The sequence below is a fragment of the Calonectris borealis genome, chromosome 2, assembly GCF_964195595.1.
Source record: "Calonectris borealis chromosome 2, bCalBor7.hap1.2, whole genome shotgun sequence".
Classification (NCBI taxonomy): domain Eukaryota; kingdom Metazoa; phylum Chordata; class Aves; order Procellariiformes; family Procellariidae; genus Calonectris; species Calonectris borealis.
Window position 1 is genome coordinate 118436866 of NC_134313.1, and position 22133 is coordinate 118458998.

The 22133-nt window shown below is 41.3% G+C and overlaps 1 protein-coding gene across 4 annotated transcripts in view; it reads right to left on the minus strand.

The window, feature by feature from the left end:
- ELMO1 (engulfment and cell motility 1) overlaps positions 1-22133 on the minus strand; it is a 319770-nt gene that overhangs the window by 240892 nt on the left and 56745 nt on the right. For 3 of the 4 annotated variants that reach the window (XM_075143082.1, XM_075143084.1, XM_075143085.1), the window contains 3 exons: positions 16690-16730; positions 15499-15571; positions 2442-2492 (listed from right to left, as the gene is read on the minus strand). In XM_075143082.1, coding sequence (XP_074999183.1) covers positions 2442-2492; positions 15499-15571; positions 16690-16730 — 165 coding nt within the window. The remainder of the gene's footprint in view (positions 1-2441; positions 2493-15498; positions 15572-16689; positions 16731-22133) is intronic. The other variant, XM_075143086.1, reaches the window with a different exon arrangement.

Below are 22133 nucleotides of genomic sequence, written 5' to 3' on the forward strand. Positions count from 1 at the left end.
ACTGTTGCTCTCATATAGAATTTCAGAGGAAAAATAGAAACAGATGGCCTGGTAGCTTTTCAGGGCAAACGACAAGCGTTGTGTGGGTCACCAGTCTAAAAACCACAGTTTAGAAGCCTTTAATCCATCTATTTTAGGTACCTCTATGATGACCACTTCAACAGTACCTTAAAAGCAAAAGTACTATTGCAGGGTGGGAACATGCAGAACTTCATTCTATGTCTATTTAAAGAATACAAATACTCTCTAATCTGACAAAAAACAATCTAGTCCTTTGAAACCTCCTTTCAAGCTACCTCTCAGATTTTGGGAAAAAAATTAACAAAAACTTTTTAAAAACATGAGAAAATTTGAAAATAAGCACTGGTTCAGGGATAAATATCAATACTGAAGACTAGAAAGTAGACTGGTCTTCTATCTTATACTGGGATGGCTGACTCGCTCGTAACTGCAGGCCAGTGCCAGAGTGGTCCATAACTTGGTAGGTAACAGGTAATACCTCAGTATCCTGAGGACCCCTGTCTTCGTTGACTGACCCTAAGGCAAATCACCAAAGAAACACAACAAGCAGAAGAGAATCTTACGCAAAGCCCCACCTTCCTGCCCATAGGTATTAGCAGAAAGTGTTATAAGTCCAAAATTCGTCTTTTGTCTTTGTAGACCACGTTTCCAATTGCACAAGTGATCATGAAGACAGGCAGACAGCCATTTCCACAGATCAGTCGCAGCACAGCCTCTCTTCAGTTTTGCATGGTGCAACTTGTTATGGATTTTGAGACAGGGAAGGATTCCATGAGTCATCTCATGCTGTCACTCCATGCTGTGGTTATACAAAAGAACGACGCAGTGCGTTTGGACCACATTGGTTCTTGATGAACTGCAGATGTTGTTTTGATTTCATGAGATCCCAAGTCTGGGCAATAGATAGCCCTTTTTCAGCAGAGTGGGTATTTGTTTTTAAGAAGTCCCAAAGGTTAGGAGAAGCTGGTGCTGGGGCTATCTGTTTCTGAGGAAGTTCCACCAAATGGGGTTTAGTCCACCAGCAAATAGTTTTCCCACCTAAAAGGCTGTTCTGGTGACATATGGCAAAAGACTCTGGAGTCACATAGACTCTGACAGAGCCATGGTCTTAAACTGTTGTTTATACTTATGACTGTAAAGCTCTGTATATAACGACCACTGAAAAAGATGATGAAGGATAATGGAAATCTCTTGTCTTTGCCCAGTTGGCTGCTGCTTAGAAGTGCTTTCTCGTAAGAAGCCACACTCCTGTAGATTAGTATTGCAGTCACTTATTAAAAAACTTGAGGCATGTATATGTTTTCATATTGGCTTCTTCAATTTCCACTTATACACAAACCTGCGTACAAATTCAGTCACTTCTTAAGTCCAACATAAGCCATAATCAGGTTAAGCAGGCTAGGGAGGAGTGGAAACGCACATGATGCCTGGAGAACCTGGGAAGTTAGTAACAACACACACTTCTCTGTTTCTTTGCTTTGAGTCTAGGCCCTACTAGCTGAAAAGTGATCCATCCAAAAACGTATCTATAATCTCTGCGCGGCTTCTAGATAGAAGTTTTCACATTCAATGGCAGTAACTGACTCCACTCTTAACAGGTTCAACAAAAGCCAAAAGTTAAACCACCACAGCTCCATCTTGCCTGCAGTACAGGGTGGCAGAGTTTGGCCATAAGAATGCTTTGAATATGCAGAAGCAAGAACACCACCGTGAAAAGGTAAACCATTTTAATGGCACACTACATTTGTCAGCAAGGAAATGGGATTGCTGCTGCCTTAGACATACATCTTCTGGGACTAATAGTGGCTTTCAGCACGTGGCAACAGTACTGCTCAACTCAGCAGGAAAACAGGCCATTACAAGGCAACCAGTAACTCTGCTGTGCTTTTTGAGAAGCTGGCAAGGAGGTGGTGTTGGGGGGAAAAAAAAAGAAAAAAACAAAACCAAACAGTAAAATCTCAACATTACAGTTGCTGCTCACTCAATAGAAACCCAGAGAGCAGGAAAGCTCTGACCTGAGCTGCCCAGCAGAGCTCTCCATGATTCAACTCCCAGCCTGTTCTCTTGGCTCTGAGGTCTGGGGCAGAAAAGGAGCACTTGAGTGAGGCTGCAATGCCAGCAGGGAAGCAGAGGTATCTTGGACATGAAAGCTGTTCCCAGTGGGAGAGAAGCAAGAGACAAAAAACACCCAGTTGTGCCAACCCTATCACCAAGTGTCACTCAGATACCACCCCTGCCCCCATAACTCAAAAAAAGAGAACACCACATACAGTCATCTTGTGACTACACCATCATCCTCCTTTGCAGGGAGACTGTGGGATACAGTGTGGCTAAAGCTTAAAAATACATACATCAGTTCACAATGATTTACTAATCAAATCTTCACTTTGAAGGGAGAGAAGAACAGAACAATAACTCACTGGAGATGTTGTTAATCGAAGGATTGCTCCATTTTTTATTTCGTTACGATTCTGAAAGAGAAAAATCCAAAAGGTTTTATTTAAGACTTGCATAAAAATATAAAACATGCATTGAGCAGAATGCCACGCTAAACCAGCAACAGTACTTTCCCCTGTCTGCATGCAAAAGCTTCCCTCTTTCATATGTGAGCTAACATCTATGCAGTATTTTCCCCACCGAAGTATACTAACATTAGCTTCAAGAAATAGGTGGCTGTTGGCTGTTCACATGATACTTAACAAATCTGAACCCTTTCAAGAATGACTTCATGTTTTTCAAAGTTTAGCTTCCACTGGCAACTTCTAAATATTTCTTTGAAATATACTGTCCATGGTGACTGGCTCTGATATTGTGCTACATAGTTGAGGAGTTCGTGAGTTTGCTGAAACCTGTCATTAAACATCTGCAGGATTTAAAATTTATCCCACTGGCTCTCCATTTTCTATAACAAGAACATGCTGACTTCAACCACTGGAACCAACCCACTGAGCTCTGCCACCGCGACTTTGCATTCTCCCTCAAAGTAAAAAAAAGCATTGCTGTTAGCGGTAAGTAAAGTCCAAACATGCCGTAAGTCATTCTCCTTACCCGGCTGGCACAAAGAGGTGGCATTAAACATTTTCTTTTGGTTAAGTTCACATAATGGTTTTAATTAAACTAAAGCTATGGGTAGATGAAAAAGCTGCCATGGCGTAAGCTATGGTGTACTCTTACAGCACCCTCACAACTTTGTGGCCAATGCTCAAGTGCATGGTCTCCCCCTGTGGTAAGTGTAGGGGAGCCTACCCCTCTTTCAACAAGCTCCCTTGTTAAGGTTAAGAGAATACAGTACCTAGCACAATGAACATACTGACAGGTACTGACTGTGCACAGCGCAATGCACAGTCACAACTTAGTTCATGGCTCGATAGCTTGCTCATCGGCCGTTACCCTAATTCATCAAGGAATCAGAGGAATCCCTAACAGTTTGAGAGGTAAGAGCTAATTTTGTTCTAAAGACCACATTGCAGGCTTTCTGCAGACTGATGTTTCAGCCAAAAAAATGAAGGTGTATTTCTTCTCAGGTAATTTTCCCCAAATCAATCTCATCCTTCTTGCTCCTGTTCTGATACATCTGAAATCCAAAATGCTAAAAACAAGATAAATCTTGCCTGAAACCAGGTCAGGTAGTCCCAAAATAAAACTCTAGTACACTGCCTCTTTCTTGGTACCCAAGTCCTCTGTGGGATTGGTTCTAGCTATATGCAACATCATCCTCCACCCACAAACACTTCTTCACTCTAACTGAAATAATTGAAGTGCCAGACAACACAGGATGTACAAGGGAGAAGCTTTTTTACAGCATCTTTGCTTACATATGCATATAACTCATCTCAGCCTTTAGCAATCTCGTCCTGCCAGAACAGCCCCAGGGAGGCCAGCCAGGCTATACTTAAGAGAGGGGCAAAAAAGGGTGAGCAGCTAAATACTTCCCACAGCACTAACGAAGTGCCAGATTTTCTCTTCTTGTAGTAAAACAGCACCAGACCCAGCTACGTCTCATCATGTCTAAGGAATCTGTATGAAGTGGCAACAGTGCATTTGTGTGGTTTAATCTAAATCAGTGTTGAAACAAACTCACTTTGCAAACAGTTGTGGTGGCTTAAACTGTTACCACCTCCTGGATTTCTGGAACTGAATAAAAGTAATTGCTTTAGGACAGACAGTTAACATAGGCTAAATCTACCTCCATCAACAGCTTAGGCTAAGGCACTGGACCTCAGCTGCGTTAGGCCAGAGTACGTGCATGCACACATACACACAGGGTTCCATCAGCTTTTTGGAAGGTAGCAAATCCCAGCATGCAACAATATTAAAAACAGTTAGGGAACCAGACAACACTTAAACAACTTAAACTGTACCAATCACATTCAGAAGTGAAAGTTCACTGATATCCTTATGAAAATATTGGAGCTAAGTAAATAGACTGTTCTTAAACATAAATAAGAGCACCCACACAGGCTTATTTTTTTCAGCAGCATAACTTAAAGCTCAAAGTTTCTCATGTTTCCTGCTCTAATTAACAAGAACTACCAAATCAGATGTACAAATTAGTTTGTGTTTAGCAAGTTAAATCACTTCATCTGGGCCACAATAAGCATCTCTGCAAACATTCTTAGTCCACTGCAAACATGAGGTACCAGCCTTTGTGTGAGAAGGCTACACTATGGTTTCAGAAGGTCCAAGGAGTTTGCTGAACAGCAGAGTACTACTGCCAGGCGGGGTGCCTCCCTCATCACCCTCCTGCCTGCCTGCTCCCTCTTCTACCTCACACCAGCTCCGACACTGGACAGACCTGTTTGAGGGGGTGAATCGCACGACCTCACTAACCTGGCAGAAAGCAGCCCTGGCAGGAAAGAGAGGAGTGTTTTCTGCCAGGTTAATAAACAGAAACAAGCTCTGCAAGGGTTGAGCACCAGTGCTAACCCAGAAAAGATGGTGGAACCACATCTTCAGGAGCAGGGAAGGGGTGGGGGGAAAGAGAACAGGGGAAGCATGAGGAGGAATTATACCTTCCCTTTTTGGGAGCAGCAAGCTGTCAACCACAGCCCAAATCACATTATTTCGCAGTTGCTTCAGGCTGAAACCATGCTCCACAGTTTGTTCAATTACAGTAGTTTTGTCACAAGCTGAAACCCTAACCCATAAAAAGTTGAGCTTAGCCTAATATACTCTCTACAGTGTCATGCATGCAGGTTAAAAAATAAACCTCTAATTACATAAGGACACTTTCAGATTGCATAGATTGAATCTACAACCAATCTAGCAAGTGAAAAATATCTTGTTAAAAATACACTATTTCTCTATAGTCAGAGGAATTTAAAAACAAGCGGACAAAGGGAAGCCGATAACCTGGTTGAAGTTCAGATACCACATACAGGATAAACAAGAGAAGTGCCATTCTCCAGAGTGACTGTATGTCAGCAGGTTACATATAAAATAGCAGAGGAAAAAGAACAAACAGAGTACATAAAAGCATTGCTGGAAGTTTCATTTGGGGTCTTTCGGTTTATTTATCAAGCCGAGTCTGAAACACCAAAGCTTTCAGACTCAAAGTTGCGATGCCTGTCAGAGCCCACAGCACACGAAGCACAAAGACCTTTCTCTCATCATGCCTGGCTCAGAGCAAAGTGCTTAAGTCTGCCCTATACTGTAAATTCAATCACTGCTATCACAAGAGATAGAGAGCTCATCTTCAACTCCTGATTTAGACAAAGGCTTAAGGAAAACTGCCCATGCCTTCTCTCTGAAAGTATTCAAAGCATCAAGTCTCTAACACAGCAGGCTAGCCAAAACTTGAAAAGGGTTAGCTGTTCCTCAATCAAAAATCCAATTTTGTTTATCCATTCTAAATAATGACTTAAGCACCTACCAAGAAACAGCGTATAAGCGTACAATTAAGCCAAGAGGATTTCCTACATTAACTGTGTGATGCAGTAGTCAGCATGCCAGTTAATTTCAATTGCAACATTTACACACAGTTAATCTGCTTAGCATTAGGGACAGCATCCTGTGGATTTCTTTTCCAGGATAACGGAATGTCACTCCAGCACAGCAGCCAGGCTTTGGCAATCGTACTTGTAAGCACCACTGCTATTCAGGACAGGGCACACCACCACCAAAAACCTCTTCCAAGACATTCCTGATCCATTTCTCAAGTGTACATCAGGTTTGTAGATACTGTTCATGCTGTTGATCTGTATTAGGAAAGCTTATTCCTGGGCAGAGAGGGAACTAGTGAAACAGCACTATCCAAAATGCCCCTAAAAAAATGCCGTAACAAGGAAACAGACTTGTTATAAACGTTACCTAGAACTAAGACAGCAGTTGTATTATGGATACAAATAAGCCCCATCTGCAATATTATACCTAGCAAGAGTCTACACTAACTAGATGATTTTATTCTAATTGAGTAGGTTGTATTTCCAAGCATCATACTGCTGCACGACACTTTGCAAGCTGAGTTTTCAGTCAGTCAGTCAAGTACTATAATGAAAACACATAAACAACAAAACACAGCTGGAAGTAGAGGATACCTGGACAGAGGATACCTTGTGTTCACATCTTAGGGCCCTCTGACTTCCAACTCCACCAGCTGGAGCAACACGAACCTACATTATCTGCCACCAGATTCTGTTCCTTTTCAAAGCTCTGCCTTTACTGTGCCATAGGCTACTTCGCACAAAACACATGCAGGAGACTTGCATAGACTTGCATTTAAAAAGCAGGCCTCAAGCATTAACAGAGTCCACCAAACCATGGAGAGGGATGAAGGTATGTGAATTCGCTTTCAAAAAATCCTATCAAAACAGTCAAGCCATTTATTCAGAGCTTTGCTGGAGACACACTTTGGAAAACTTATCAAGCAAAATTAAAGTTTATTTTGCCATGTATTTGTCTTATCATTTTAATAATCTGTTATACCCAGCAAAATGCCTCAAGATTCAGCTCACTGTAACTGGTTGGAATGGAATGTTTTCTTAACATATTTGAGGAAGACCTAGAAGCATTGGTTCCCATGGTTATAGCTCGCTCAGCACTATTCTTTAACCTTGACCAAACAGCTTCCTTCAGACTTCTCTAACTGGGATAAAGAATAACAGCCAAGAAATCTAAAATTCTTCACGCGTTTATATCATTAAGTAATAGTTTCTTCCCTATTTCCATACTACTATTATTTTATTACACCTTCCTCCAAATTGACACAACAACAACAAATTAGAGCTGTGAAATATACTTTAAGTTAGTGACTCCATAACATTTTCACGAGGATGAGTTTGGGCAAGTAGTAAATAAGGACAAAATGATACATAACAGGGTTCATTTCTAAGTCAACAACTCAAGAAAGAGAAGCAAGGTCCTTGTTGGCAGATCTCCCTTAAAGCACTGATTCAATGTGCTACAGCAGCCAGTAAACATGGAGCGTCATCAGAAGTGGTACCATGAACTAGACAGAGGGCATCATTTTGCCACGACACAAGAACTTCATGCACCCATATGAAGGGCACTGTGTGCAGTCCTGATCTTCACATCCTAAGGAGGACACAGTACTGTCAGGGAAAATGTAGAGAAAGGCAAGTGAAATGCTCAATGGGATTGAGCAGCTACCTCACAAGGCAAGGTCTCCTCAGTTTGGAAGGACAAAGGCCAGAGGAGGGAAAGTAGTGGACAAGTAGAATGCAGAACTGTTTTTATCAAATCCTGCAGTACGAGAACTAGGAGGTAACTTGATGAAAGCAGTAAGGGATCAGTTTAAAGCAGATGAAGAATGTACCTCTTCATTCAGCAGGCAGTGAACTTCTTGAGCTTGCTGTCACAAGAGGCTGTGAAAGCAGGCAGTATCAGCAGGTTTAAGAAGAGACGAAAGAGTTTCCTGGCGCTTATGCGGATACTAAATGGACTAACTGTAGATGTAGCCTCCAACACCTGTAGTACAACAAACGCAAACGCTGAGGAAGCAGGAAGGGAGTGAAAGCCATCCTCAGCTCACAACCCTGAATGGCATTTGCTACTGTTATAGCTGGAGATAGATTATGAGGTTAGATATAACTTTTGGCTGACTTGGTAGGAAATTTCTTAAGTTCATTTTTAGTCACCAAAAACGTTAGTAAGATGAGAGTTAAGAGATATAGATAATTATCAACACTGTACTACTTGGCATGACAGGCCTGTACCGTTTTAGAAGAAATACTGAGGCAATTAATCTTGTGATAAAATTCCTTTTCTGGCAAGCTGCTGGAAATAGGGAGAATGTCTTCTAGTTTTTCACGTTAGAATTTGATGATAGCATTTTCCTTAAAAGATTAAGTGCTGGTAGTTTGGCTGAAGTTTCTAAAAAGAGGAAGTTTTCTGCATGCTGTTTACCTACCGCTATTCAAGGACTAAGGAAGCTAGTAAACAAACCAAGTTACACCAGTGGTGCAGTTTCAGGGTATACCTAATCCAGTGCAACTCTACAGTCCATTGGAGGCACAATTCTGCACATATCCTTCTAGCATGTGGGCTCCCAACATTCTCCTTACATCGGATCTACCAACATGCAGCAGCAGTCAACCACCTAACCTTAAAAAAGTTACCTCTTCCTCTCCTCTTCATTCACAAGAAGGAGGGGGGGAAAAAAGAAAAAAAATCCAGAGTTTTCTTCTGTCAGATCCATGACTTGAACCAACTCACCTTGGAGCAGTACAGTCACTAGGATGCTAGAGAAGCGAAGGGAATGAAGCAAGGGAGGGGAAAAAGAAAGCTCAACTACGTATTTCTCCAGCAACCCACAGTTATACCAGCTTGAACGCCACTGAAACCACATCCTAAGAAAAAGTCCATACTTTGCATGATTTACTCATCTTCAGGTGAAGTGATCTACAAGGACAACATTATCAGGTACCACTTGCTCTGCAGAGCAGCAGTGGTGTTACACTGTGGGCAGACATCCTTCTGACACATTAAAAGAAGTTACACGCAAATTATTTTTAATCTGGATCAGTTCCCCAATTCAAGCAACCACACAGACACACAGACAGTTGTACCAGTAACACGGAAGGGGTGGGCAGATAACAAGCAGCCCCATCGTCCTCTGATAAGTTGGAACATAAGAGCTGCACCCTGCAAAATAAACATCAGGAAATGACAGACTTAGTTGGGCTCGTACTATTGTTGGTGAGATCATGTGGGGAAATCAGAACAGGGAACTGGTATGGACACCAAAAAAAACCCCAAATAAGGATTGTCAAATTGAAGTCAGTTCTTCATTGCAGTTCACCCAACACACTCGCCCACAGCACCACTGAAGGGTCAGTGCAGGAGCAGTGGCTCCTTAAGCAGATGCTGCTACTAAGAGAAATAGCTGAAGATCCAAGCCAAGACTGTGGTTCACAGTCGCTTTTGCCAAATCAAAGCACAGCTTGCTACCATAAAGCAGAGTCTTGCTTTTCAGTCTCTTGCTCATTCCTACTACCGTTTTTTAAGTGGCATAAACAGTTGTATAACTACTTGATGAGTCAACAAGGGAACTAAACCAGCTGAAAATTTTATCATTTTGGGTTTTGCCCAGTTTGTAAGGGAAAAGACAGGAATAACCACCGTCGTGTAAGCAGGAAAGAGGGCCAGCTCATTTTGCAAGCACCACATTTGGAACCACACTGAGACTTGTTTAAAGGGAAGCCTGCAGGTGCTTGTGCTTCTCTAACATGTACATCCTACTCCTACTCCCTTGCCTGAGCCCTTCCTCTCAGACACAGAGACACTGTAGGTGAAACATCCCTTCTCCATTTGTGACCACAGTCAGAATTTGCCAACAAGTTCATTCCACATCAGCCTAAGCCAGTTCCACAAGCAACTGAGGGACATAACAGCTCACAGCTGTTAAAAAGAGCAAAGTTTCACTCCTCTTCCTACCCTTCTTTAACTTCTTCCTTCTCTGCAGTCCATTCCTGGAAACGATTCAAGGGTCCTGCCCCACCCTTATATCAGATCAGGCAGACTTTTTATTAAGCAAATTTAATGAATTAAAGTGGCACAAAATGATCCCCCCTTGCCACCACCTCCAAAAATTGTCAAAAAAAAAAAAGCTGTAGTCAGCAGAAATGAAGTGGAAGGATCTCATGGGGAAGGGGAGAAGAAATCAGAACTGTCCCCTTTCAGCAGTGAGCTGTGATGTCTGTTCACCGCACCTTGTAAAACCACCCATCTATCTAAACAGGTTGTTCTTTAAGCATGAAGATGATTTAAAGAGCATTTTCCTGTCAGCCAGTTCTTAAACAGAACTGTTTGCTATCAGCTAAACCGAAACAGTCTCACTGTGCCTGTGGTATACCATACCTATCTTCAAGTGCTCTAACAGAAAGACAAACCTTTTCAGAGCCTTTCCCCTCTAGTGATTACTTGTGGGGCAAAATTACAAACTAAATTCAAGAAAATAAATATCTATACAGCTTTTTAAAAAAAACCACTTGATCCATCTCATCAGCCTTGATATGGAACTAAGGAACTAAATAGAAAGTATTGTCATACCAAATATTTAAAAAGGAGGAAAGCAGAAGAATTAAGCTGTTCATGCTAGGGCCAGAAAGTATAACAGGTTGACAGGACAGAATTATTTTCTTTGGAAAATTTAGCATAAACCTAAAGTCCTACAAAATGAGTCCTAAAAACTAGGGCTAATTTGCTAAAAGAAGGATGACCACTGTTCATGAAATCAGCCTAAACAAAGCACAACTGAAAGTGATTTATGTACGGATACTCAAGTTTTACTTCTGTTCACCAGAGAAACATACTAGTGTCCACTAGTTTTTACTGGAGTCCTCAGGGCAGTGTTACCAGCATCCATCAAGCCAGCAGGAGCACAGCAACTCCAACTCCATGTGCTGCCCTTATTGTTAGGACTTTCTGCAGGGCTGTGCAGATGCCCCGAAACAGTAAGAAATTTGTGAATATTAGGGAAATAACATTTCCTATTAGTGGCAGAGAAAAGGGAGAGTGGGGCATGGTTTAGTCCAGGTCAAATCTGGATTGGAATCTGCCATTTATGTAGCATTACTAACAAATGTATAATCAAGAGTAATGCAATATGGCGAATGAAAGGAACAGATCACTTAATACATTTCTCCAGTTCCCAGTCTTCATGCTACTTCTCATTCTCACCTGCTTACAAAGTACCAGGTCCTTCAGTGAATCAGAAACTTCCATTACTGAGAATGTTGACTTCCAATTCACTGAAGTTCAAATAATCAGTGAAAACAGATAAATACTAAAAATGTGAAAGAAAAAAAAACCTCCAAAAAACCCCAAGCCTACAAGGGGGTCATTTCCTGTCCTGTCATTTGCACACACTCCCACACAGGGAGCCTGTAACGGCATGGTGGAATTTCACATGAATATACAATTACAGGTTGTATTCAGCAAAAAAACAGGTCACAGGCAAAAGCACCTTTGGGAAAGAACAAACACCAGGGACTCTACCCAGGTTCCCAGCCCGGGGAAGGCAGGGGGTAGAAAGATGTCCCATCTGCAAACACAGCAAAGAGCTGAGTAACGACAATGAAAGCAAGGTGGGGGCAACTCCCTTCGCAAAATAGCACAAAAGTCTCTCAAAATTAATGGAGGGAACTCAGTGTCTGCTCTCCTCCACTTCATGCAATAACACATAAGAATGAGAGGGAAATGTGGGAGTCGGGAAGGAAGGAAGAAGAACACAGGGAATCTTCACAGGCATCAGATGTAAAAAACTGCACACAATGAAATTGTGACTGAATAAAAATGGACTGCAATCAATAAACAGATGAATGAAATGTCCTTCCATTTAAAAGATAACATAAAAAATGGCACCAGTGTCATCACTGTGTGCTGAACATAGCTCGGAGCTGGCTCACAAAGCCTCTCAGCAAGAGCGAGCTAGTCTTTTATTCCTGATAGTTGCTCTGGTGCAGGGTTAAGAGCCACCACGTTCTGCCTCCAGCAGCAAAGCCAGCTTGAACTCTGTTCTTCCCCAGCCCCACACTCCTGCAAGGCCCCCTTGGTGATAAATGTTGTCGTTTATCACACCTTCAGATGTGACAAAACAACCATTTTTGAGGCTGCGCTGTAATCCGAACAGCTGCAATGATCCAGCTCCTTCACCATCTTTTTGCTTTTAGAGACGGAGTTTGAGCTAATAACGACCCCTCCCAGACCCAGAGCCCACGGTGGGCAGTGCAGATGCACAAATGGATCTGGAGGAGCCAGATTTTGTCTGCAAGGCCAAGAGTGAGCAGCGATAAGGGACCAGGCATACCCACCAACCTGCTGCAGGAGCCACTCGGATGTCTGTCCCTGGATTCCCAATACTGCCAGCAAATATCCAAGCTGTGGTTTTCAGCCCAGGAGCACACATAGCACACAAAATTATACAGCCATTTTCTACTCTTCATATAACATTTTCTGTTCTAAACCTCAGCTCATCCAGGCTATAGTGTTCCTGAGTTATTATGCCTGATGTACACAGGCATTTATTCAGGCACAACCTGGACAGACTGAAGCAAAGGTGACTTTTTTTATCCTCTATTATATAGTATCTAGCACAATGAGATCCTAATTCAGAAGTTAGGCTTTTAGATGTTTGACCTACCAAAGAAATGGCCCTCCATGATAAGTAAGGCCTTTAAAAAAAAGACACACCTATTAATGTAATTAAAAATCAAATACATTGTGATCAAAACACCAGCTAGGCTTGAGGCTTAGGCACTATGCCTGCTTGGTTTTCTTCTTCACATAACCTTTTATTTTATTTCTCCCTTTTTTAAAAAAAATGACTAAAATACATAATTAATAATTTCCACTGCACTTTCAGGGACACATATATAGCCAAATCAGAACCCCAGAGGCAGCAGTCCAAACTGCCTCTGCTGTGATAAGCCCTATATCTTGTAGGAACCCTGGCTGACTCAAGATTTGTTAAAAGACCACCCTTAGACTGTCTGAAGGAGTTATTGCTACTCCTATAGAGGCTTTTTTCCAAATAATACAGCCAGAAAAAAAAAAGTAAGAGACAGAACTGCTTGGGCGTTGTTTTTATTTATGTATGGTACAATCAGGAAATATAGGTCAGCTACAAAAGATAGAGAATTCTGCATATGACAACCAAAACACAGATGCGCTGTTTGCCACCCAAAAACAAAAATATGAGTGTAAGCCATGTGTTGACAGTCCCACATTTGTAACATTTTCACTTCAAAGTTTCTTGTTACTTTGTACAAGAATTCATTAATTGCTTTTCTTTCTGGTAACTTTAAACATGGTGATATTTTAAAAAGGCATCTCTACCTGGAAGGCCATAAATCTGCAGTCACCCAGACTCTGCAGAAACATGACCTATACATAATGTTTTCTGCATATGCACAGGCGTACAATTCCTCTTCGAGAGCAGTGAAAACTATTTACTTATTAGAAACTGTCACTGTCGCAAAAGAGCTCTGCTCATGTCTTAGTAAGAGGCAGATTAAAGCGATGTAGGCTTTGTTGTAGCTTCATTGAAGTGCATGTGTTTATCCTCATGCCTGGTGTTTTTCATGTTTTAATTCAGAAAGCAACAATATCCTACTGCACACAAATGAGGGAAAGTATGTAGAAGGGGTGATGGCCTATATAAGCCTCTCTTTATAGCCACTACCCAATAAGCAGTGATAAACAGTGAACAATATCTAATAAAAGTCACAGACATCTGAGTAATACTGGTGGCATTTAGAGCTCTTCTCTCTTATTTATGTGACTCAGAGTCAGACACTCTGCATATTTTCAGTAGAGAATAAATAAACTCAAAGTCCTCTCTGCAGTACAATCCAAAATGTTCTAGAAGACCATCATTTTCCATCCTTACTGCAAGTTAAAGGCAGCCAAAAGCCATCAGCCTTCCTTTTATGCGGAACAGAAAACATTTCTCTTCTCCAAAGCTGCAGGATCCTACCCACCAAAGGTGGAGGCAAAGCCTGGAAGATTCCTGCAATTCTATCAAGACAAATTCCTTCAACAAGCCCAAGTATTCACTCGATCCTGGCTTCGTGGAAATACTCACTGTACAATCAGAGTTTAAATGCCAACAGACAAGTTCAGCTGTGTCTGGCTTATTGAAAAATGCTGTGTCACAATTCAGGGCAATTAGCAAAACAATCTCACTATTTAATTCGGGTGAAGGCAAAACCAAAACACAGCAGGCAATAATTACTTCAACAGTTTTCCTTGTGTTGGCTTTTGATGTGTCTGTCAACTGAAACTTGAAAAGAAAGGAGAAGAAACACACGAGCGAAAAAGGGGAGATCCCAAAACAAACTGTGACACATTGAGAAGGTTGACTGGGATGACAAACAGTTAAATGAAAAACTGAAACTGGACTGCTAAAAAAAAAAAAAAGCAGTACTGTCTTATGAGCAACTGCTCTAGCTGAATTGCTAAATTTAGTCTTTCTAAATGCTTAACTGTGCCTAAGTTCCCTTTATTTCTTGGGTGGGGGTAAGAATTACAGCAAGAGAAAAGTCAGTTCATGTCTCAGCTGTGTTTAGCAGATCCTAAACAACTATAAAACGCAAAACAAAGCCAAAAGACCCTTCTGCTTAGGAGTAAGCCAAACTAAACTGGTAACAAGGTAAGCAAGAGGCATCTAAGTCTATGCAGCTAAGCTCAGGTCTATTTAGCTCAAAATCCACTGAGGTTAGGGAATCTGCATGCGGACTTCAGCAAGTTTTGAATAGTGCTCTTTTCCCATTGCTTAGAAATTGTACCTCTGCAGCACTAATGTGTACACTTTTCCAAACAAATCAATTTTTTTTTCACAATTTCAGTAATTTCAGCAATTCTATCAGTATGGCTAGGAATGAATGTACTACTTGGTCTCATTCAGATGAGCACGTCCCTTTTATTTAGACTAGACATTCCATTTTTATTACAGCTACAGCCATTTCATTACTCTGTGCTGAAATCATTGCGTCACTTCATGAATCACCTATTGCCATACTATCTGGGGACCAAAAAAAATAAGCCAATGTAACATACAGAACTGGAAAAGGACAAGACAGCAGGCAGGAAGGAGTAGCAAATATTCCACAGTCACTGAAACTTACTTCTACCTGACCAGCCAAAGAGGGAAGTGACATGCACTTGAAGGTCTCCTCAGACTTCAAAGAGCCCTTCATGTTTTACATATTTCAATTTCCTGTACACCACTTGTCAGCAGAATACTAAACATGCACAAATACCAAAGCTGAAGGGCTCAGTGCTGAAGTCTCAAACTCAACAGACGTGAAGGCCTTGGCACATTCAAACCTTTATTTGCCTTTCCATACAGAAGAAATCAGTGCAAAATCATTAAACCAGGTCTTCCAGTACCTACCCTCTCATCGGCAACGCATTACAAAAGATACTCTATATTTTTATATATTTTAATTTAAAATAAATTATTGTGGCAAACGTTTTGATAGGCTACGCAAGAATTGTGTTGAATGATTTACCTACCTTCTCTGTGATGTAGAAATTAGAACTATCAGCATGCTGCAGTGCAAACTGATCATGATTTGCAAGAGACCACCTTAGAAATATGAAAATAAATTAATCACAAAATGAAATCTTAAAAACTCAGAAAGTACCCTTTACATAATTTTCTATGATCAAACAAGTGCCTGTCATTCCCATGTATTTCTCATACTTTTCCATAGCTTTCAGTGATGAGTTCCAAAGTTTAAGATAAAAGCATGCTTACAAAGGGAAAGCTTAAGTACAAATACATCCTATAAATGAGATTTTCCCTTTGCATACCTGAAACAAAGCCCTAACCTTGACCACCGTCGAGAAAGAAATTACCTAACACCCTCCTTCCAAAAATAAAAAGAAGAGGAGGGAAGGGGGGGGGAAGAAGAGAAACTACTTTGTCCCTACAGTGACACTTCAGTGCTCCAAACATAAGTTCATAATGATCTGATACTCATTCCAGATCTTTAAAAAATAGCAAGCATAATTTTTGCTTGCAGTAAGCAAGATCACTAAATCACTAAAACAGACCAAAAAAAATTTACAAAAAAAAATACCCAACGCATATAGTATTAAGTTGATATATTACATTACGCATAACATACCACCTTTTCAACTCAGCAGCGATTTGATAAATATGAACTAGTCTCTCCTGTGTGGTAGCAGTTGCTTAAAACAGCATTTTTCTCCCCCAAATATTAACATATTAAAACTAAAGCAAGATATTTCTCTTTGCCAATTATTAGTTCATATTGCAGGACTTGTGATTAACATTGCAGTTTCATTTGAGCAGTCACATCAACTGCACCAGCTTACAGTAGCCACTAGACCCAGTGCTCAAAAATCAAAGCCACAGTTAGTGCTTTAGTTCCTTAACCCATGAACTGCAGGGACCAGAAGTGTAAAGCGAGTGGGTAAAATGCATCTCTGTGCAGGAAGGCAACAAACAGTCTAAATGAGAGCCACCCACATGATGGAGATGCTTTGTTAAGAACCTCAAGTTCTTAACTTCTTGCAAGTAATTGATCCAAAACACACTGCAAATTCAAAATCTGAAGATAAAACAACTATGAGTTTTGAGAAACTAATGACTAGTCATACAGTACAAAAATTATCTCCTGGTTGGTTTAATAACTCAAAAAGTATAGTATCAAGTATGTACTATATGGCATAACTTACCCATCGCAGACTTCTTTTATTATTGAGGACAGTGGCTTTTTCTGGTTAAGGAAAAAAGAAAGAAAAAAAAAAAATCACCAAATTGGAACAGCCCTGAGCTCTCAAAATATGATTCCAAAACCACTAACTGCAAAGAACAAAAGAAGTTAGTAGTATTTCTTTTTTTTTTAATATCAAGCTTGATAGGACCCAAAAATTTTATGCTGTTTTGGTCAGATAATCTATTAAGACAGCAGTTCTATACATACACATGATGATATTATCAGTCCTTTTGTCAACATTAACCCCTACAGCATCAACTCAGCTTGTCAACTGAGAAATCAAAGGGTCTTTTGTGTACACTGCATCTCATTACTCAACAGAAACAGAAGATTTAGATATCAACACGAGCATTTTCCAGGAATGATATCTGAAGCAAGATGACATTCAATATTTTTAGACCTTCAGATATGGTCATATGATGACAGTAATCCTCTCTCCTAAGTACATATATGCAGGTTCCCCTCTGATAAAACACCAGCTGGAAGGTGTTAAGATCCTAGACGTATCAGTTCTGCTTTATTCTCTACATCTGCAAGCACGAGCATTTGGACTGACTGAAAACAGCTCTGTTGCTTTGGGTCCCAAAATAGAAGAAACCATCTAGTCTGGTCATGTTGCAAGATTCTGAGCATTGTTATAAACACAGGGTGCACACACAAGTGTTTTTAGAAGATTGCTGGCTAAAAGAAAATGCATCTTTATAACCCAAAACATAGATGAAGTTGCATAGCAAAAAAGAAAGAGACCAAATTTCACTTTTGGGTGACGACTGAGCCTTTTTTCTCCAATACTGGGTAACCACACCATGTCACACAGATCTGTTGCTTCATGAAAATTCCCCAAATTACCTAAACAGCATAGGAGCCTCCTCTCTACTTACTTCCAATAATCACAGTTCACTGAATTCTTAAAAAGCAAACAAAACAAACAAAAGCCAAAAAACCCACCACACAACAACACATAAGCTAACACTGTTGCCAAAAGTAGTAGTCTCCCTTTAGTGTTTATGGAAAGCTGATCAAGCTAAAAATTAACTCAGTAGCAGGGTACATGACGGGGAGGGAAAATTATTTTTCTCTTGGATTTGTTTTCTGAACTGCATCATTGCATAGACAGAAAACTAGAGACGGGAATCCCTCATCAGGTCAGATTCAGGGAATGATTTGTTATTTCGACAGTCAAGTCAACTAAGCCAGTTAATAGAGAAAAGAGTAACATAAGATCATTTTTACCAAACATGAATGAAAGCATCTGCTGAAAGGATCCTGTCCTCCCTTGCCATACCCTCTCAGTCCCTGGTTTCCATCCTTCCTCTTTCACTGCCATTACTATTTTCACATGAACACCCAGATGAGCCACATCAGGGAACTCGATCAAACTAAAAATTGGCCCAGTAAAAAGGAAAGAAATAAGTTTTCATTTGGATCACCTCATCTGGCTTGCTATGTGCCTAAATGACTAGCAAATACTGGCACATGGGAGAAAAGGCAAGAAGTGTGGAACTGCTCCCTTCTGCAGCAGCCAACATGTCCTTTCCCCACGGCAGCTTTTCTCTGTTGTGCTGGCTCAGCTGTTGCGTAGCCATAGCCAGGCTGTGAAGCAGATCAGGCAGATCACACAAGAAAGAAAGAGAGTGTTTTCTTCCCCACAGTTTTTTAGCCTGATCAGTTCCTCAGTCTGGATTACTGTATCATTTACGTGCGGTTGCTTTGACCTGCTGTCCTCCTCCCTGAGGGGTTTTGTAGCTTCTGCAATCCTGTGAAAGCAATCCCTGCTTCCAACTGCTCTCTTCCCTCTATCCTTCACAAAAAAATAAACCCCCATTTTTCAGGAGGGATAGAGGGAAGAGGGAGGAGCCAGGTTTGTCTGGAGCAGGATAATGCCAGTTTGCCATCCAGCACACGTGTGCCAGCCTGCGGGTGAGCTGCTGCCAAGCGGAGAGTACAGCTCTGCACACTGCCTCCTCTTCCCTCCTCAGGATGCTACTGCGGGTCCCGATCCTGTATTTCCCTATTTTGACAAAATTTGTGTCTGGGTTCCTTTTAGGAAGTTAATTGATACCAGCTAACAGATCGAAAACAATGGAGAACAAAAAGAGTAACTGCCTCTCCTCCCCATTATTTCTCATAGGAACTATAGCTTCCCATTGGAAACTATGACAAAAAGACACTTTAACAACCTAACCTGGCAGTAACATAAACACTGGGAAGGTTGTACACAAGTATTTTCCAAATCATTATTTTGGTACTTCTAAGCCCTCTACACCATCAGCTTTTATGTCCTTTTTCAATCCTACTCATCTCCCTCTCCCCTTTTCCTATTCAATACCACCTTTGCATTATTATATGACATTATTTGCAATTAAAAACTTAGCCAAAACAAAAAAAAAAACACCCCAAGCAACAAATCAACTAGAACCTGTAAGGGACAGTTCAAGAAAAACCAAATGCATCTTCAAGAATAAAAATTATTAATACAGCCAGTCTTTCACGGTACTGCTTTGTCCTCCTGTGGTACTATTGCTACAACACTGAAGTGACTAAGTACAACTATCAGCAACAGGATGAAAAAAGCGGAATTCTTTTGGGACAGAAAGTTTGCAATTAGTAATTTGATAGCACTAGAGTGAGCTTTACAAATTAATAAATGTAAAATAAATACCACTGCAATAAGCTGCTGCTCCTAATCATCCTTTGGGCGGCACTCCCCCTACATATAAGTCTCCAGACAAAATTCTTTCCCCCTCCCTACTAAGCAGATAAATTGTCACCAGCACCCTGTTCACAGCTGTAAGCGGGATGTCGCTGAAAGCAGGCGAGGGCTGCCACGACTCCCTGTGCGATCGCTCTCGCGGGGTCTGGTACGCGCAGGCTGCGGGAAGGCTCTGGCAGGCAGCGCGGAGCGGGCAGCGGCAGCACTCCCACCACCTTGCCTGCGCACCGCCAGGCCTCCGCGCCAACAAAACCCTTATTTGCTCTGGAAGTGACAGGCAGGCAAGCGACCAGCTCCCGCGGCCCCTTTCCCAGCCAGCTCGCAGCCGTGCCCAGAATCCCTTCGCAGTCCTGCTACTGAAGGCTGTAAGAGACATATCTATGCTTAGGTAACAGCGACAGGACACGACTGTTTATATATAGGAATGTAGCAGTACTAGAAGACAAACACAAGTGAGCTATTAAGTTTTTTTCTTTTTGAACCATGAAAGATGAGGTAAAAGCCTATTTCCGTTCTCGGCAGAGTAAATCCACTCTGCAGAACATTCAAAGACACTTCTTTTTTTTTTGCCTGGCTGTAAATATTTCCCTGATGTCAAAGAGAATGGGCTTGATGTTTTTGTTAATTTCATCTTCATAAAATTATGTTTACAGAAATTTACATAATATCTTTGCTGCATTTACAGTTCTGAAAAGTCAAACTCGCCTTATTAGTCAATGTAGTTCAAAGAATTCCTTACAATCAGATAGTCCAAAAATATTTCAAAGTTTCTCCTTCATCAAAATGAGTATTTTGTGCTAGTGCATTTTAGTTTGGGGGTTTTGCCTCTGTGTCCTCCCCTACAGTAGTAAAAATGAAGTGTGCATTTAAAGCTCTAAGCAGATCAAGCTGTAGCTTTAATGCATGAAATAACACAGATCAAAGTAAATCTTATGTTCCCTATAGGACATAACCCCTTCAGCTGACATATCACAGCCATCTGTGCTGAACACATCAGTTAGTATAAAAGTATTTTCCAAGGGTAGGTATTAAATTGATATCTGAAATCCAGTGGGAAATGATAATGGGGCATTATAGCCTTACAACTTACTGATCTGCACACATGGGGAGAATCCTGCCGTTGACACCAAGCATAGGCAGCACTAGAGCTGACATGAATTTACACACCTTAAAGCTTTACCTGCATTGACTGGTTACTACAGGTATCTGAGATGCTGGCTAAGTGTAGCCCTAATGACATCCACCATGCAGTAATACCTAGTCACCGCTTCTGTGCTCACCTGCATGCCTCAGGTCATGTCTCCAGCTTTTGTGTGGTAAGAAGCACAAAAGTCTTCTTGAGTACCTGCCCTTGCTACTTCTGCAGTATTTTGTGGCACTTCTAAAGTAACTGGCAGAACACAGAGTGAGATTTCCCACTCCGCTTTCCTCACCAGTTTCATCCTTTCGTGCCTCACCTTGGGTCCCCCATAGAGGTAACCAGTCACCAGGAAGCACTAAGCACAGGCATGCAAGAGTGTAGGCTAGGTGAGTCCAGGCCACTGTTTTTTCTAGGGAAATTGTGGGATGAGCAAAAGAAAGCTAAGAACATTCAATACACCAGTGCTGACCAAGCCCTAGGTCCAGTTCAAGCTACCAGTACACTTAACCTGGGTTTAAAGTACTTCCAAGCAAGTGTGTGTATGTGCATGTGTGAACTGTAAAGAGAACAGAAGCCTAAATCTGGGAAGAAACCTGTGTTATACGTGCAGTTCAGATATACTTCGATTGTGCTGTACCTGGGAATTGTAGATAGATAGGTTTCTTTTAGGCCAAGGTTGAATATCTTTCCTTTTGAAATGACTAGCAGAGATTCATTGCTTTTTCTTTTTCCTGTTTCTTTTTTTTTTTTTTTGACAGTGATTGGGATATCACTTTCCCTGGTTGACACCTTTTAATCACAGAAGTAACAAAAAAACCCTTAAACCTTGCTGTCGTTAAGCCTATCACAGAAAAACAGCAGATGCAGCACATCTGTTAGTGGAAAACACACAGCATTAAAAAAAAAGTTCTGTTGCTGATCTGTGCATCTGTCAAAAAACAGAATCACTAGCCAGTAAATACACCATTCTGTCTATAATTAATGCTACCATTCTACTAACAAATCTTTTAGTGCAAAAGTCATTTTTATGGCTATTAAAAAACAGAAAAACACCTCTTTTCACAGTCAGTGGATGCTTCATCTGTTACTGTCATACACCAGGGGCTACAGAAACAGAAGCAGGACTGTCTGGTGGCAAACACCAGATGCCAGGACACCTGGGTCCTTGACTCACTACTTCACCACTGGTTTCTCATGATGTAAGAGGCAAGGTCTTCTCCTGTAAGGGGGAGGTATTGGAGAGCTTTGGGCTTCAGCCTCCTCAACCTGCTCTGAACCACTTTGGGAATCAACTCTCTCCGTTCACTACAATGGAGTATTAACAGACTTGTTAATTAGGCATTGGGCATCTGTAAAAGATGGAGAAGAGAATTTCCCTAACTCAGGGGAGCACCAGAGGAGTGAATACCTGAAGAACGGGGACATCCCAACACTGCAGTAACAGAGACCATAAAGACCCAGCCAAGGCCAGGTCAACACCACACGGTTCTGTCGGTGCAGCAACAGAACCCAAGGCGGGAAACATTCATCTCCCAGAGCCGACAGGCAA